Here is a 14,345-nt window from a genome sequence, read left to right as displayed (position 1 = left end):
GCGATGCAGGACACAGGTGGGAGGGGATACAGGCCCCGGGGAGTCTTCTAGACTGAGTTCAGATTAAATTCTGGAGGAACAGGGGAGCCCGGCGTGAGAAGAAGAAGGTGATCGAGTTGTTCTGTTAGCTACTCAACTTTCTCGGACCTCAGTTGCCTCCTCTGGAAACCGGTGCCTCGCCACCACTCAGGTTTACCGAGCACAACCAGAGACAACTGTGAAAACCTGGGGGAGAGATGAACTCACGACCCACATGGCTGTACTGGTCCCCATTCCACAGTCCAAAGCCCAAGGCTTCGAGATGCGGGATGTAACACAATTGCAGCAAAGGATAAATTTAGCATAAAGCGGAACCCTTCCCTCGGGAGAGAAAGGAAACAGGGGTAGGGTGCGCTTAACTGGACAGCTTTTCTCATCTTTGAGGTCCCCTTCTGGACACCCCCACCCCACCGTGTCTGCCCCCTTCTTGGTCTGGCTGGAGAGCGAGGCTGCAGTGGGAAAAGGGGGGGGGCAAGTTGTGTGCAAAGACCAGGCCTCAGAGGCTGGGAAACGGCGTATTTTTGCATGACCACCATGCCTCACACTATCCTCGTCCCTCCAACACACTGAGCAAATCCTGCCACAGGGCCTTTGTACCTGCTCTTTCCCCCACCAGTTACACATCCACCCATGGTCTGCTCTCTCATTTCCTTCAGGGTTCTACTCAAACATCACTGTATCCCTAAGGACTCTCTTCATCGTCCTATTTTACTCTTCATCCCTTCTCCTGATGTTCTATGCAGTATCAGCTTCCAAATATACTTAATATTTTGCTCATGTTGCATATGGTCTGTCCCCTCCCCTATAAAGTAAACTCCATGAGGACAGGGATTCTCATCTGTTTTGCCTTCTGCGGCCCAGAGGAGTATAGAGGCAGTCATATGTGTTGATTGAAAAAAATGAATCTCTCCTTTCTGCTTTGGGGCTACGGGCATCCCAAACAAACCGTAGCATAAAGTCACAACTTCCACACAATGAAATTCATTTTCTTTTATTTGTGGCACTAAAAGACACATAGTGGAGACAGTGTGGTTTGAGGGGGACCGGCTGATGCTCTTGCCCCACCGGGAAGTGAGCAACGGCCATTGGACAACGCAGAGCAAAGTTTCCATTCTACGTGATGCCTGGATCTGCCGTGAGACATTAAAACGATCCCACCGTGTGTCTGTTGCTTGATGAAGACAGAGATTTCATTTCACTAGCTCCTCTTGATTTCTATTCATGTCTTAAAGAGCTCTTCCCAATGCAACAAAGTGCTTTAGAGACAGAAGTGAGAGACTAGTGCTGTGTCTAAACTTCATTATAAATACCGGCAGCAGAATTCCGTGTCCTTCGAAAAGCCTTCCATGTGATACAGGGGTGACCCTGATCTGTTGGGCGAAAGCACCCAGACTGAACACAAATCATGAAATACCAGCACAATTTTGATCCGATCCTGGCGACACACAGACACCCAACGTCCCCGCTCCGGGCCCCGTGCAGGACTTCGGAAGGTTCCCAGGGAAGTCACCGGGCTCCATACACAGCCCTCCTGGGGGAGGCTCATTCTACTTCACAGCCCACTGGGGACACCTGCAAGTTGGGGCACCGACCGTCCACGCCAATGCCATTCCGACCTCTGTCACCGCCACCCCTGGAGAATCAGAAATGCCTGTCCATACATCAAGTACGATTTTATTCTGGGCGGGAACAGGTGATTTTTAAAAGCTTAGTTGGTCAGATCATGGTCTGTGATCCTCCGGGTGGTCATAACTCCCAATATTTGAGGGATAAACTCCAACGGTTTCATGACTCGACAGTCAACTTTGAGAAAAGCCTTCTGGCTCTTTTGTTACGAGCAAAACATCACAGAGCTTCTGACATTTGGATCGTTTCAGTCGGTTTCTCCGTATCTCCCTAGAATTCAAAAGATTTCAAACAGCGAAATGGTCGCAACCATCTATCGATGTGGTAAATTCTCAAAGGTCCAGCATTGGCCGACGGTCACCACGAAGTGTAGTCTTGGGCTCCCGCATTTAGATCCCCATTAACCTGCCAACAAGAAAGGTTTATTGGCAACGTGAAATACTCAGAGGCAAACACGTCTCCTTGGCACCTAAGCTGTGCAGCAGGGCGGAATTCTGCCCTCTCTTGGAACCATGTCGCAGGACTGAAAACCAGCTGTGTGCGTTTGGCCTATAGACAAGAAAGTCCGCCACATCCCGACGCCCCCTGCCACGCGGCGTCCTCGAGCGGGGACTGTGGACGGCTCACGGGGGTGGGTTTCTGCCGCCATCTGATCTCATCGAGGATTTACACCAGCAAGGGCACCTGCAGAGGAGAGAGAGCCGCGGTTACTGGGGGGAGCCGGATGGCCCAACGGGGTCGGCCAAGGGTGCGGAGGTCCGGGGGCTGAGGCGCTAAGTGCAAGAACATCCTTGCCGTGACTCTCCCTACATCGATACCCATTCTGCTCACGTGCCCCAAGGAGAACGTGTTCCAAAACACAAACACCCTTAACGCCTTCGGTGCCAGTCTTTTCAGCAGAGGAAGCAGGGACCCGCGCGAGGTCCGCACCTCTGGAGGTCCCCGTCACTGTGCTAGAGCCGTCAGCTGCCCCCAGGCCCCAGCCCTCCCCAAACACCACCCCCCCACCCCTCGCTTCTCTGAATCTGCTGGGGTCTTTCTCCTCTGGCCAGGCTTTGCATGTGGGGTGCCTCCGTTGGGGATGTCCCTTTCCACCTGGAAAGCTGCGTCTCCTTCAAGGACAGGTGTATATACCACCTTTGCGGAAAGGTTCTCCTGACCCCAAGTTGGGGCCCATCCAGTCGCCCCTGGTGCTGTCGGTGACCCCGTTCTGCTGCGGTGTCCCAGACTCCCCGCTCCTTCACCGCTGGAGAGGGGCCCCTTGAGGAGAAACCGTGGGGCTCCCCCTCCCTGCTCTGGGCACAGAACTTACTGAGCGCCGCGTATTCGTGGCACGAGTGAGCGAATGCACACGAAAGTCCCTATTCTACCAAACGCACGGCTCAAACTTCCACTCGCAGCTCCGCCCTGCACCCTCCCATCAGTCCACTTGCAGAAACCCTGATCTGGAGCGCGTTGAAGGAGGTATTTCAACGGCCTGTGATCACACAGCGAAGCCAGAACCGACCTGTCTGTGCCTCTGAACGGGTCCACTGTAACCAAAACGTGCGCCGGGTTCACCCCATGAGCAGCCCAAACCGAGCGTGTGACAGGATGCGCTCAGGTTTGTCGTCATGGTCTGATGTACATGGCCGGGAGCGGGGATACCCTGGGCCTGTGGGGAAGACGCCTTCGGGGCTGGGGAAAGAGGGTTGCTGCTGCTGTTGGTTTCTGTCCCTGCTCGGGGGCCTGCTGGGTGTTTACGGGGACAGCGTCACCCATCTGATCGTGACTCACGGGGTCTGTCGTCAAGGCCAAGCGTCACGACACGCGTGTGGGAGGAGACGCGGCCGTGCAGCCCCAGCAGAGGTGGCAGTGGAGGCATGGCTCCCCCAGGATCCCCAGGGCCATCGGGCTGCCCCCACCTGGCCCAGAAGCAGTCTGGCACATGAGGAAGCCTCTCTGGGGCTTTCATCGCGTCCCTAACCTCGTGAGAAGGTCCTGCGGTCAACAACAAACTGTACCTCTCTTTCTGGCTGAGGACCCACGAGGGCATAGACACTGTCCTGAGCAGGTACCACGGGCCCCGGACCCGTGGGGGTTTCTCAGCAAGTGCTTGTGGTGTGGATGCTTGCACATGTGAAGGTTTGGAGTGTTTTAAACGTTTATTTTTGATAGAGAGAGAGACACACACACACACAGAATCCGAAGCAGGCTCCAGGCTCCGAGCTGTCAGCACAGATCCCGACGCGGAGCTCGAACTCACGAACAGCAAGATCATGACCTGAGCCGAAGTCGGACGCTTAACTGACTGAGCCACCCAGGCGCCCCTGGATGTTTTAAATATAAACACAGATTAAGAAGGTTCTCGGGGCACATTCCAGGCCCCCTGAAATAACGCATTTAGAAACACACCGCTCAAATTAGCCGCACACAGTTTCCCCGTTACTGTTAGTGCAGGGCTGAGTGGGGGAGGTGGGTGCTGCGTGGGTCCATCTGAGCCCTGCACTGAGAAAGAGCAGCTGGTCCACCGAGGAAGGGCCCGCGGACACAGCAAAACAGCAAATGCTCTCACCCGGAGCTGGAAATCTCTCTGATCGCCACAAATACAGAGGCAGGGAAATTAATTTGTTCACACCACGAAGGCCACTGTACTCTTGACTGCGTTGAAGGATGGCGTTCCTTTTTAAGGTGGTTGTTCCTTAGGTGCCAAACTGATCCTTTCGCATTTTACTGCATCGCTGCCAGTGTGAAACCCGTGCGATAAAGGTAGGGGGACCAGCCATCCCGGGTGTAGCCCCGACGGTCCTGCCTGCCTGAGAGCCCTCCCAGAACGGCCGGGCACCCCAGTCTGCAGGAGGAGGCTGGGCTGACAGAGGAGCGGAGCATTTGCAGCCCCGGGAAGACCAGGGACCGCCTCAGGTGCACACAGCCCTCCCGGCCACCCTGGCCTAGAGCCCTCACTGAGCCCAGGAGCTGGTGAAGGGTGATGTGCACACACGAGCGCCCAGGGAGAGCTCTGCCCACGTGGTGTGGACCCCAGAGCCCACAATTTATGGCACTTGCCCCAAGTTTACAGGGCCCTAACAGCCCAAAGGGTAAAAGGGAGCCGAAGAAAAAATACGAGGCAAAGTCCCAGTGACCTGAGCTTCCCGTGCCGTGACACAGCCCCAAGCGCGTTGGCTGCAAAGCCAAGAGGTCACTGGGGTCCACGCCGAGCAGAGAAGCAGCATCTTGTGAGCAAATACAGAGATAGGCCCCGTTGCCTGAGTTGCACATTTCTCCCTGCGCCACAGATCTGCCGTTCCGCGTAAATAAGGCGGGCAGGCCACTGGGAAAGAGGCACAGGTGCGTCCTCCTACAGGACAAAGCACTGGCTCCAGGCGAGAACCTCGTGGAGGCTGGAGGGGGGGGCTGTTGGTCACTCGGAGCACCCAGCCCCTGCCCTCCAAGGTCCCGTCGCCATCAGCGGGTCTCGCGTGACTTTGGTATGCACAGTGCAAGGGGGAGAAGGGGTCCTGGGTCACCGGGTAGAGCAGGGACCCAGTCCTGTGCGTCTGTGCACACAGCGGTATGGCTGGGAAGCGCAGTGATAGAGAGCGAAGGGACGTGGTCCCCCGTGTCACACGCATCCCGGCCACTCCTGCCCAAGGGCGGCTCGTAAACCGTTCAGGCCGTCAAAACCTCACATGTGCCATTTGAATGTGGACGGCACAGACCGTCCCAGGATGGATGAGGCAGGTCACAACACTTATGCTCATCTGAGAAACAATCAACAGGAAGGCCCCGAATGCCATTTGAAGCAGCAGAAAGAAAGTGGCCGCCCAGGACCTCTCCTGCAGCGGCCCTGCTCCCAAGCTTCAGTCCAGACGCACAGGGCCCCTGCTGTGCCAGCCCCACACCCACCAGTCTGTCTGGTCCTGGCCCCCCTGTCCCCAGCTCAGCCTCACCGAGAGAAAGCCTGAGGGTTACACCTGCCGCGGTTCTGCCCCGCTGTGCAACCTCAGGCAAGCTTTTCGCCTCTCTGGGCCCAGGCTCCTTGTGAGTCCTGCAAGGTACGCAGGGTAATGGTCGTTCTGGAAAGATCCAGGGACCGGTGAAGGAAACGGCACAGGTGAGAAAGGGGACAGTCAGTGGTCATACGGTCACACTTGGCATTATCCAAAATCCAAAGATGTCACATTCTCTCTGTCCCATCCAAAGCTCAACTTCGTTCGCATCTGGAGGTGAAGTCACTCGGCCAAAACACCTGAAATCTGCCGACCTGGAGCCTCACCTCCCACCCCTGCCCCCACATCTGATGTGGATTTCCCTCTGAGAAACTCAAAATCCTCCCCCAGGATCAGCTGGGGGCAGTTGGGCCCGATAGCTGTGCTCTGGGCCCCTTAGGAAGGACACCGGACCGGCCGGTGACCCAGTTCGATACTGGGAACTGTGGGGGGGGGGGCTGCCTCAGGTGCCACGTGGACAGCCACCTTCCTCAGAACCCCGCGGTCTCCTTCTTAGGACCCTGACTTAGCCACTCACCCCAGCTTGTTGGGATATGTGTATGTAAGTTCATCAGTACGTAAATTCCATGGAAATGAAAGAAAGCATATAGAAAACCAGAAAGCCCCCCGTAATGTTAGCAGCTCTGCCCCCTAAGGAGAGAGAATGTGACATCCTCTGTCTACCCCTGCCATTCAGCCAAGGACGCTGTCTTCCCCCCCACCATGCTGAGGGGGAGGGGGCTGTGTGTCCAGAGATGACTGGCCAGCATCCGCGTCATGGGACGTCTGGGGTCCTTACCGAGGGCCACTCGCACACAGCCATGAACACAGCACTGTCACACAGGGACACAGCTCTGGGGGCTGGCCCAAGCGCAGGGACCATGCCCCCGGGGGAGCACCCCGTCAGCGGGTGGTCGGGCCATGCTCCGTTGGCTCTCTGGGCTTGAGCGAGGACTGCCCTTCGTGGCCTGCTGCCTGCAGGGATGTGGGCCGTCTCCTGTCCCCTCCGCTGCCACGGGCTCCCGGGTGGACGCAGGACAGTGATCTGCCTTCTTAGCGTCAGCAACTGAGCCGTCCCTCCAGGGCCACCTATTCTCCCACAGCACATGCAACGGGGCGATACCTGCTTCCAAGTCCTTTCTGTGCCCAAAATGACCGGTGTCAGTCCAGTCCTGTGTGACTGAGGCCAGGCCACTCAGGTTTTCTGAGCCTCATCCACTTTCCACAGATCGTGAGGGTAATCTTAGTACTGACCTCTTCAGGTGCACGCAAAAACACCAGCTTAGGGGCTGGAAAGCATCTCTCAGGCAGAAATACGTCCCTCTGGCCTCCCTATAATCAGCGTAACTCCCCGAGGCCACCAGAAATGAGCAGGGACAGAGAATCAATCTCAGACAGACAACCATCTCAGAGCTGACAACACAGATCTCAGAAGCCACCTGGCCCAGGAGCCCTTTGGTTTGGGAATCCCATCGGGGTGGTGCAAAACGCATCTGCTTTTTGGGAACGTGAGGGCTCCAAGTGTTACCCCACCAGGAGACCACATAGAAGACGAGAACTGTGGAGAAGCAGAAAGCGTGTGCTCTGCTCAAAAGGCTTCCAACTCAAAAATTTCACACATAATGCTACCCAAGACAGAAGGGGAGAGAGAGAGGGAAAGAGAGAACGAGGGGGGCCGGGAGGGAGGGAGGAAGGAAAGAAGGAAGGAAGGAGGGAGGGAGGAAGGAGGGAGGGAGGAAGGAGGGAGGGAGGCAGGGAGGAGGGAGGCTGGGAGGAAGGAGGAAGGGAGGAAGGAAGAGGGAGGAAGGAAGGAAGGAGGGAGGAAGGAGGGAGGGAGGAAGGAGGGAGGGAGGAAGGAGGGAGGGAGGAAGGAGGGAGGGAGGCAGGGAGGAGGGAGGCTGGGAGGAAGGAGGAAGGGAGGAGGAGGAGGGAGGAAGGAAGGAAGGAGGGAGGAGGAGGGAGGAAGGGAGGGAGGAAGGAAGAAGGGAGGCAAGAAGGAAGGAGGGAGGGAGGGAGGAAGGAGGGAGGGAAGAAGGAAGGAGGGAGGCAAGAAGGAAGGAGGGAGGGAAGAAGGAGGGAGGGAGGCAGGGAGGGAGGAAGGAGGGAAAGAAATCACGTCCACAGCCTCAATCCACGCTGAGGGCCATGACTGTGATGCGTGTTCCCTACAGGACACTTCACAGATGCCTGTCGGGCCTGTCCCTGGACCACAGTCAAGAGCGTGTGGTGCCCTCCCCAAGGATGGGGAACCCCGTATCCCCGGGGAGCATGTCTGAGGGCTGACCCCCATGCAGTGAAGGCCATCTCCCTCCCTCTGGTCGAGGGGGTAAGGGACGGGGCCTCAGCCATCGGTCACTGCTGCCATGTTACTGCCGTGGGGCTCCGTGGTGACCTCCCCCTTGCCCCACCTGAACGCTCACAGGGTCACCCATGGTCACCTTTCGCAGTCGTGCGGCCCCTGTGCCCGAGCGGATGGCGTCCATCAAGGCCTGCCTGGCCTCGGCCGGGTTGCCCGAGCTGGACCTGGACGCCGGCCTGGACATGGAGGGAGCCTGGGTGGCCGGAGGGGGCGGGGGCGGCAGGGCGGGTGGGGGCCGAACGCCAAGGTCATCCAGCCCTGGAGGCTCCGGCCCGTGTTCCAACAGCGCTGCATCTCGGAAGCTTCGAAGCTCCTCGGAGGCGAAGGAGGACACCTAAACAACGAGAAGGTCAAAGGACAAGGTCCCAGAGGGCCTTTCGGAGGGGCGACGTGCAGCCTCAGCCGGGGAGGCAGGCGTGCGAGCTCGCCCCCAAGGTCCCCAGCCAGTGTCCATCTCGGGGAGCCTTCCGGAGCACTCCCTGCCCCCCTGCGCCATCTCGGTGTGAGGACAGGCTGGGACCAAGCGCCCAGCTGTCGGGGAGGCTGTGTGCCTCCCTCAGTGGGTAATACACCCGCGCTGTTCCTCGGATTCTGAGACTAGAAGCCGGATAGCACAGTCCTGCCCCTGCGCTTGAGTCCACCTTGGCTCCCAGGCTGTGCCAGATCCGGGCCAAAGAACGGGCAACTTTGTCCCGCAGGTGAGACAAGCCCCCGGCAGCCACGCTGGGGGCTGGGGAGCTCCAGACGCTCTGTGTCCCAGGCGGGCAGGGAGGGAGGGATGGGGGCCAGCTCCCCAATGTGCCTGCCTCTCCCACGTGGGGTGCTGCCCCTCAGCGCCAGCCTCCGTGGTTGCTGGCCTGCCCGCTCTGATGGTGGCTTAGCTGCGGCCCCCGCGTGGGTCACCGCGGGGGAACGGGGGTGCGAAGCCATCCCTCCACGGGAGGCCCTGTCTTACCTTCCGCAGGCTGCGGGCACCGCTGTGCCCTCGGATGGCCGCCAGCAGGGCCGAGCGCTCGCCCTCTGCCTCCCTGCAGGACAGCTTCCTGGGCCCTGCCTCCGACGCGTGCTCTGCAATCTGGAACGTTCACAGTGTCAACACATTTCCCCAGGAAGGAGGAGAAAGGCAAAGCATAGGGCAGCACCAGAGGAAAGCGATACCTATCAGGTGAGGGAGGTGAGGGCTCGAGGATCGATTTTACGGTCCCCGCTGGTGGAAGGTAGAATGTATTTCCACCGTTGGGCACGGTGTGAACATTCCACACTGACCTCATGCCATCTAACGACCAAAGCGCATGTGTGTGGGGTGGCATGGGACGGTGGCCTCTTAATGTCGTGTGGCTCCTGATACTGGTGTAGCTTCTGGAGCGGATATGTGCCTTGAAGCTTTGCAGACCTGAACGAGGGCCCGGGGTTCCCACTAGCTGGCAGCGTGGCCGTGGGCCAGCTCGCCTGACTTCACTGTGCCTCCGTTTCTGCCCCTGTGGAATGGAGATGGCTCCCAAAGCTGAGCGTTGGTGCTAAGTGCCTGGACAGGGGAGGCGGGTGTCATAAACTCCGTCCCTGCCGTTACCGAACAAGGACAGTAGACCCCGCTAACCATGCAGGAATGACCGGCAGGGGCCTGAGTCTCTATCTGCTCACTCAAGGACCAGTTACGGATGAGGCGACCCCCAGGTATGGACACTTTACCGCCCACATCTCCCCCCCAGGGGGTCAGGGTCTTAAAGGCAGTTCGGACAACCGCAAACCCATCTGCTTTCGTCTCTTTTATGGTTCTAAATACTCTGCAGGCAGCAAGGCGAAGCTCCTGGTGGAAATTAAACCCCAGCATTCGCCTCCCTCATTCTTAGCTTGCCCCGCCCCTCCTCCTCCGATGCCACCTGAGAATCTACGTGGGGAGCGACAGGTAGGAAATGGGTGCCTATGCCCTGCAGGCAAGTGCCTGCCCGTTCACCTTGCGAAGCCTGTCCTTCCCGCCTGCTGAGTGGATGGCCTCCATCAGGGCGCTGTGCAGGGACGTGTCCTTTGGTGCGGGTCTCTGGACAATGGGTCGGAATTTCTTCTTCGGCCCAAAGATGCTGGGTGGCAGGGTGCCGTTGGCTTCGGGTTTCTCCTCCTGTTCTGGGGGCTCCTGTCCGGCGTGGCCACTGGTGCCGGAGCCTCTCGGAGAGTGAGGAGGCTCGCTGGGGATGGGGACCCACCTGGAGCCATTCACCAGGGTCCTGTCTGGAGTCTGATCATCTCCTGAGCGGGCAGGCAGGGGATCTGCACTGTCCAGAGTGCGTCTGGGGACGGATGCTGAGCTGGCCCTGTGGTCGCCTAGGCTCTGCTTTCCGCTGAAACTAGAGCTCTGTCCCATAGACACGTGACCCCTCTGGGCGGCCGTGACAGGCGGGACACAAGGACTTCTGCGGATGGCGGCCGGGCCGTCTTGAGCAGACGACTTTCCATCAGGGCTGCTGACCAGCCCCCTGGGCTGGGCTCCTACCGCCGACGCCTCCCAGTCGGCACGGATGCGGGTCTCTGGGAGCGGGCTGGGGGCTGAGCCCTCTCTCCTAGCGGGAGGCCGTCCGGCCAGCTCTGGAGCTCTGCCTTCACGGGTCTCCTCGGCCTGGGCTTTCTGGGGCCCCATCCGCTTGGCAATGGCAGAGGCCACGTACTGACTGGACGTTCTTCTCTGGGGCTTGAGGAACAGGACCTCTGAGGCATTGGCTGCTGGCACTTTCACGTGACGAGTGGCCGCCACGGGTGGCCAGTCTCTCCCCTCCTCCACGTGTCGCCCTGCTTCTCGGTGGGCAGACTGCTGCGGGGGCGATGTCGCTTTGGGGTCCGGGACAGTGGGCTCTGCCTTGAGTCCACTTTCCTGCTGCTGTGGCCTCGCTGGTGTGGTGGGAGCGGGGGTCCTGTTGGTTGAGCACTCGGGGGGCTGGCCAGAGTGCTTCTCCAGAGAGCCGGACCTCCAGAATTCCTTGATCCTTCCAATGGGTTGGGTTTCCGCGTCGAGAGCGGGCAACGACGGGGCTACGGTCCTGCCCCCGTTCGCGTGGGGACTCACCAGATTCCCTAGCTCGTCAATCTTAATGGCCCCTGTTGACAGCGATACTCCTCTGTCGTAACATCTCATCTCCGATTTCGGAGGGACGATTTTGTACGTCGTGAGGCCGTATTTCAGTCCGTAACTGCACCCTGGGTTTTGGCCCCGTCGATACCACGATGGCGGTGCTGAGCCACCGTGCTTATCCTCGCCTTCCTTTGCCCTCGCTGGCTCTGATGAACTCGCGCTCTTGCTGGCCTGTGTCTGCCCACTGAGGGCAGAGCTGGGCCCCTCACCGCCGTCCTCTGCATTTGGGTTGTGCGTGGGAAAGTCTGCAGAAGTCGCCTTGGGCTCCATTTTGTTCAGACCCCCATCTGCACAGGGGTCGGACGAGGCGGGTTTGACTTCCTTCCCAAGGCCGTGGGGAGGAGCTGCCGAGTCGGGCATGTCTGCTCTCGTCTCCCGCTGCTGGCTGTTCTCCGCCTGACTTTGCAACAGGTGGCCTCCCCGGCCGGCCACGCTCCCCGGGTCAAAAGAACCAGCATTGTTGTTTCTGTTGGAAAACAACCCCGAATCCACAGGATCGTCTAGGACCTCCCCTATGAACGTTACTGGGATCGCGTCCTCATCGCTGTTGGGGACCGTGGCATCGGACACGCGGTGTCCAGACACGCTGTTCACCGAGCCTGTGCCAGCTTCATAGCCGTCTTCCAGTTCTGCAAAGAAGGACAAACACAAGTCACAGATTGGCATCGCTGGTGACGATTCCCAAGCCAATCGCTTAGTGTAACCACACCCTAGCTTTGATTTTCCTGAGGTTCTTCTTGTGTAAGTTATTTATGTGCATTTTCAAGCATCATTCCAATTTGTAATCTACACATGCCTGGGGCCCAAGGCTCAGCCCTGCTGGTTCGACAGAGGAAACTGCACGTCCGTGATGTCTCCAGGTACGGCATTCTGGGACGAGGTTTTGCCAACATCCTTCCCTTAGAAACTAGTCCTGTAAACCTGAGCCCTCTAGAAACACTGTCTCAGCACGGAACGTGAAGGGGAACTGGGGTTTCGACCTTCAACTTGATCTCGTTCATCAGAAGCGCCACAAAGCACACGGGCGATGAGGTGCCCACGCCTTCAGTTAAGAGGCAGATGACTGAACCTTGGGCGTCTCAGAATTAGCCCTAAAGGATTTAGCGGGTCACTTGATCAGAGCCCCAGGGACACAGGGTGAAAGATTTAGCTCTGTCCACCACGTCTGAGAGCTGAAAAGCGAGTTGACAAAACTACTCATCAGCTCTGCTGTCTGTTTCCTTCTGGTTTTTGTTTTGATTTGTTTTAAGGCATGGCCAATATCTGATTTCTAGATTATTTTCACTGTGTGCCTTTGTTTGTAAGATCAGCCGGTTGTCTACTGAGATCCCATGCGTCTGCTTTGGCCTCGCGGTATTATCTCCCCCCCACTGTATCTGTAGAAAAGCAGATGCCCCACCAGAAATGGGTTCATGGTCAGGGCGGTGGGTCCTGAATTTCCCTTCAAGAAACGCCATACATTAGCAAGCAAAGGGGTGGGAGCATGCTCACCTGTGTCACCCAGTGCTCCCCAAACCCATTTTGGCACTGGAAAACTTTTTGTTTTAAATATTTATTTTATTTTTGAGATAGAGAAAGAGAGACAGAGCATGAGCAGGGGAGGGGCAGAGAGAGAGGGAAACACAGAATCCGAAGCAGGCTCCAGGCTCCGAACTCTCAGCACAGAGCCTGACGTGGGGCTCCAACTCTCAAACTGTGAGATCGTGACCTGAGCCACAGTCGGATGTTCAACCGACTGAGCCACCCAGGCACCCCCTTTTTCTCTGAATGTGTTTAGAATCCTTCCCGATGTGCAATATCAGTACCATCGAGAGGGATTTTAAGCTGCTATTGAGACGTCTCCACAGTGCGGTTAGCAGCCCCCATCGGAGATGCAATCTCCAGAGCTGTGCTCACTTGCTGGCCTCACACCCAGGCTTTCTTCAGATGGACCAGGGTTCCTCCCGAACAACCTGTCCCTTATGGAGCTACAAACCTGGTCAGAAAAAACAACCCCCAGAGTCTCCCAGCACACGATGCGATGGCGAAGCAGGGACTGCTCTCACCTTCCAGGTCCCCGTCAAGTTCCTCCAGGGTTTTCTGGAACTGCCCAGTGATAAAGAGGTCTTCGTCCCCTCTGCAGGCTGTGGCAGCTTCCTCAGGTCTAGGGAAGACCAGAGAGAAAGGGAGGGCATTTATTTCTCTCATTACTGCTTTACTCTTTTCTGGAACGATCTGAGGAAGGCACAACGTGCGGCCAAGTTCACGCAGTTCTGTATCCACGGGGCTCTGGCACCCTGGGAGCTGCTGTGTGTGCGCGTGCGCGTGTGAGCGGTAGCGACAATTAACGGCAGGGGAGGCAAGGACAGGGATAACAGTTCCTGCCCTTGGACCTGCCTTCCACCCCCCCCAAGACTGGAGAAAGCACCTACCAGGGAGGGATGCCTGCTGTCCCTCTGTGCCGTGTGCAGCCTGCACACGCGAGACCCCAGATGCAGGACTTTGGTGCAAATTATCGCATTATATAAACCTCACAAGCAATTTATAAGGCAGGTAGTGTTACCATCGCTGTCTACAGATAGGGAACCATGTGCCGAGAGACTAATGGACCCACCCAAGGTCACATGGGCTCCAAATCCCAGGGTGGTGGGGGCAGGGGGGAGAACTGGCCATGCCTGATGCCCAGAGGCACAATGTGGCCCCTGCCACCTGGACATCTGGGAAGATGTCAAGCCGCCCGCCGAGGGGAGCCGGATCTCGCCTTATTTGCGTCACTGGGACAATAGCATCCACGAGACAGCTACGGCCAAAACAATTTCAAAGCAGCTTTTGCAAGGGCCCTTGTCTCTGTGCTCGCCGCGCGGACCACAGAAACATGTTGACGGCAATTGTCTGTCTTCAGTGACAGCTGAAGGTCTTTTCCGCTGATTGTGAAAATTGAGGACCAATTTCCTTCATTGCTAATCAGGCCCAGATAATGATGCCCGGGGTATGCTTTTTTGCATGATCCTCACTTACGTAGCAAAGTTTGTGTTCTGATAAACGAGTCTTTCTTTCTTGGTGACTGTGTCCTTTTGGGAGCCAGGAAGCAGCTTCCAGATTAGTCTCAGCTAATGTCCTCTGACAACCCAGACAAAAGGGGCCAGTTGGAGATGTGTGTGCATGTGGGCCAATTAATAAGGACCGTAAGGGGCACAAGGCTCTCTTTCTTACTGCTGCTGCTGGGGCTTTAATTGAATGCATTTTCTTTTTC

At 57.6% G+C, this 14,345-nt stretch overlaps 1 protein-coding gene across 7 annotated transcripts in view; it reads right to left on the bottom strand.

Annotated features, from left to right (window-relative positions):
* Positions 1 to 1,023: 1,023 nt before the first annotated feature.
* The window catches only part of COBL (cordon-bleu WH2 repeat protein), a 233,230-nt gene continuing 219,908 nt past the window's right edge, over positions 1,024 to 14,345 (bottom strand). For 4 of the 7 annotated variants that reach the window (XM_053218692.1, XM_053218694.1, XM_053218698.1 and 1 more), the window contains 5 exons: positions 13,159 to 13,256; positions 9,947 to 11,742; positions 8,948 to 9,067; positions 8,072 to 8,326; positions 1,024 to 2,349 (listed from right to left, as the gene is read on the bottom strand). In XM_053218692.1, the coding sequence (XP_053074667.1) occupies positions 2,332 to 2,349; positions 8,072 to 8,326; positions 8,948 to 9,067; positions 9,947 to 11,742; positions 13,159 to 13,256 (2,287 nt within the window). In that variant the 3' untranslated portion in view covers positions 1,024 to 2,331. Of the gene's footprint in view, positions 2,350 to 8,053; positions 8,327 to 8,947; positions 9,068 to 9,946; positions 11,743 to 13,158; positions 13,257 to 14,345 lie in introns of all 7 variants that reach the window. The other 3 variants (XM_053218693.1, XM_053218696.1, XM_053218695.1) reach the window with 1 other exon arrangement.

This window comes from Acinonyx jubatus, chromosome A2 (genome assembly GCF_027475565.1).
Source record: "Acinonyx jubatus isolate Ajub_Pintada_27869175 chromosome A2, VMU_Ajub_asm_v1.0, whole genome shotgun sequence".
In the NCBI taxonomy this organism is placed as follows: domain Eukaryota; kingdom Metazoa; phylum Chordata; class Mammalia; order Carnivora; family Felidae; genus Acinonyx; species Acinonyx jubatus.
The sequence above is the reverse complement of the archived record's forward strand: the minus strand, read 5'-3'. Positions and strand labels throughout refer to the sequence as shown.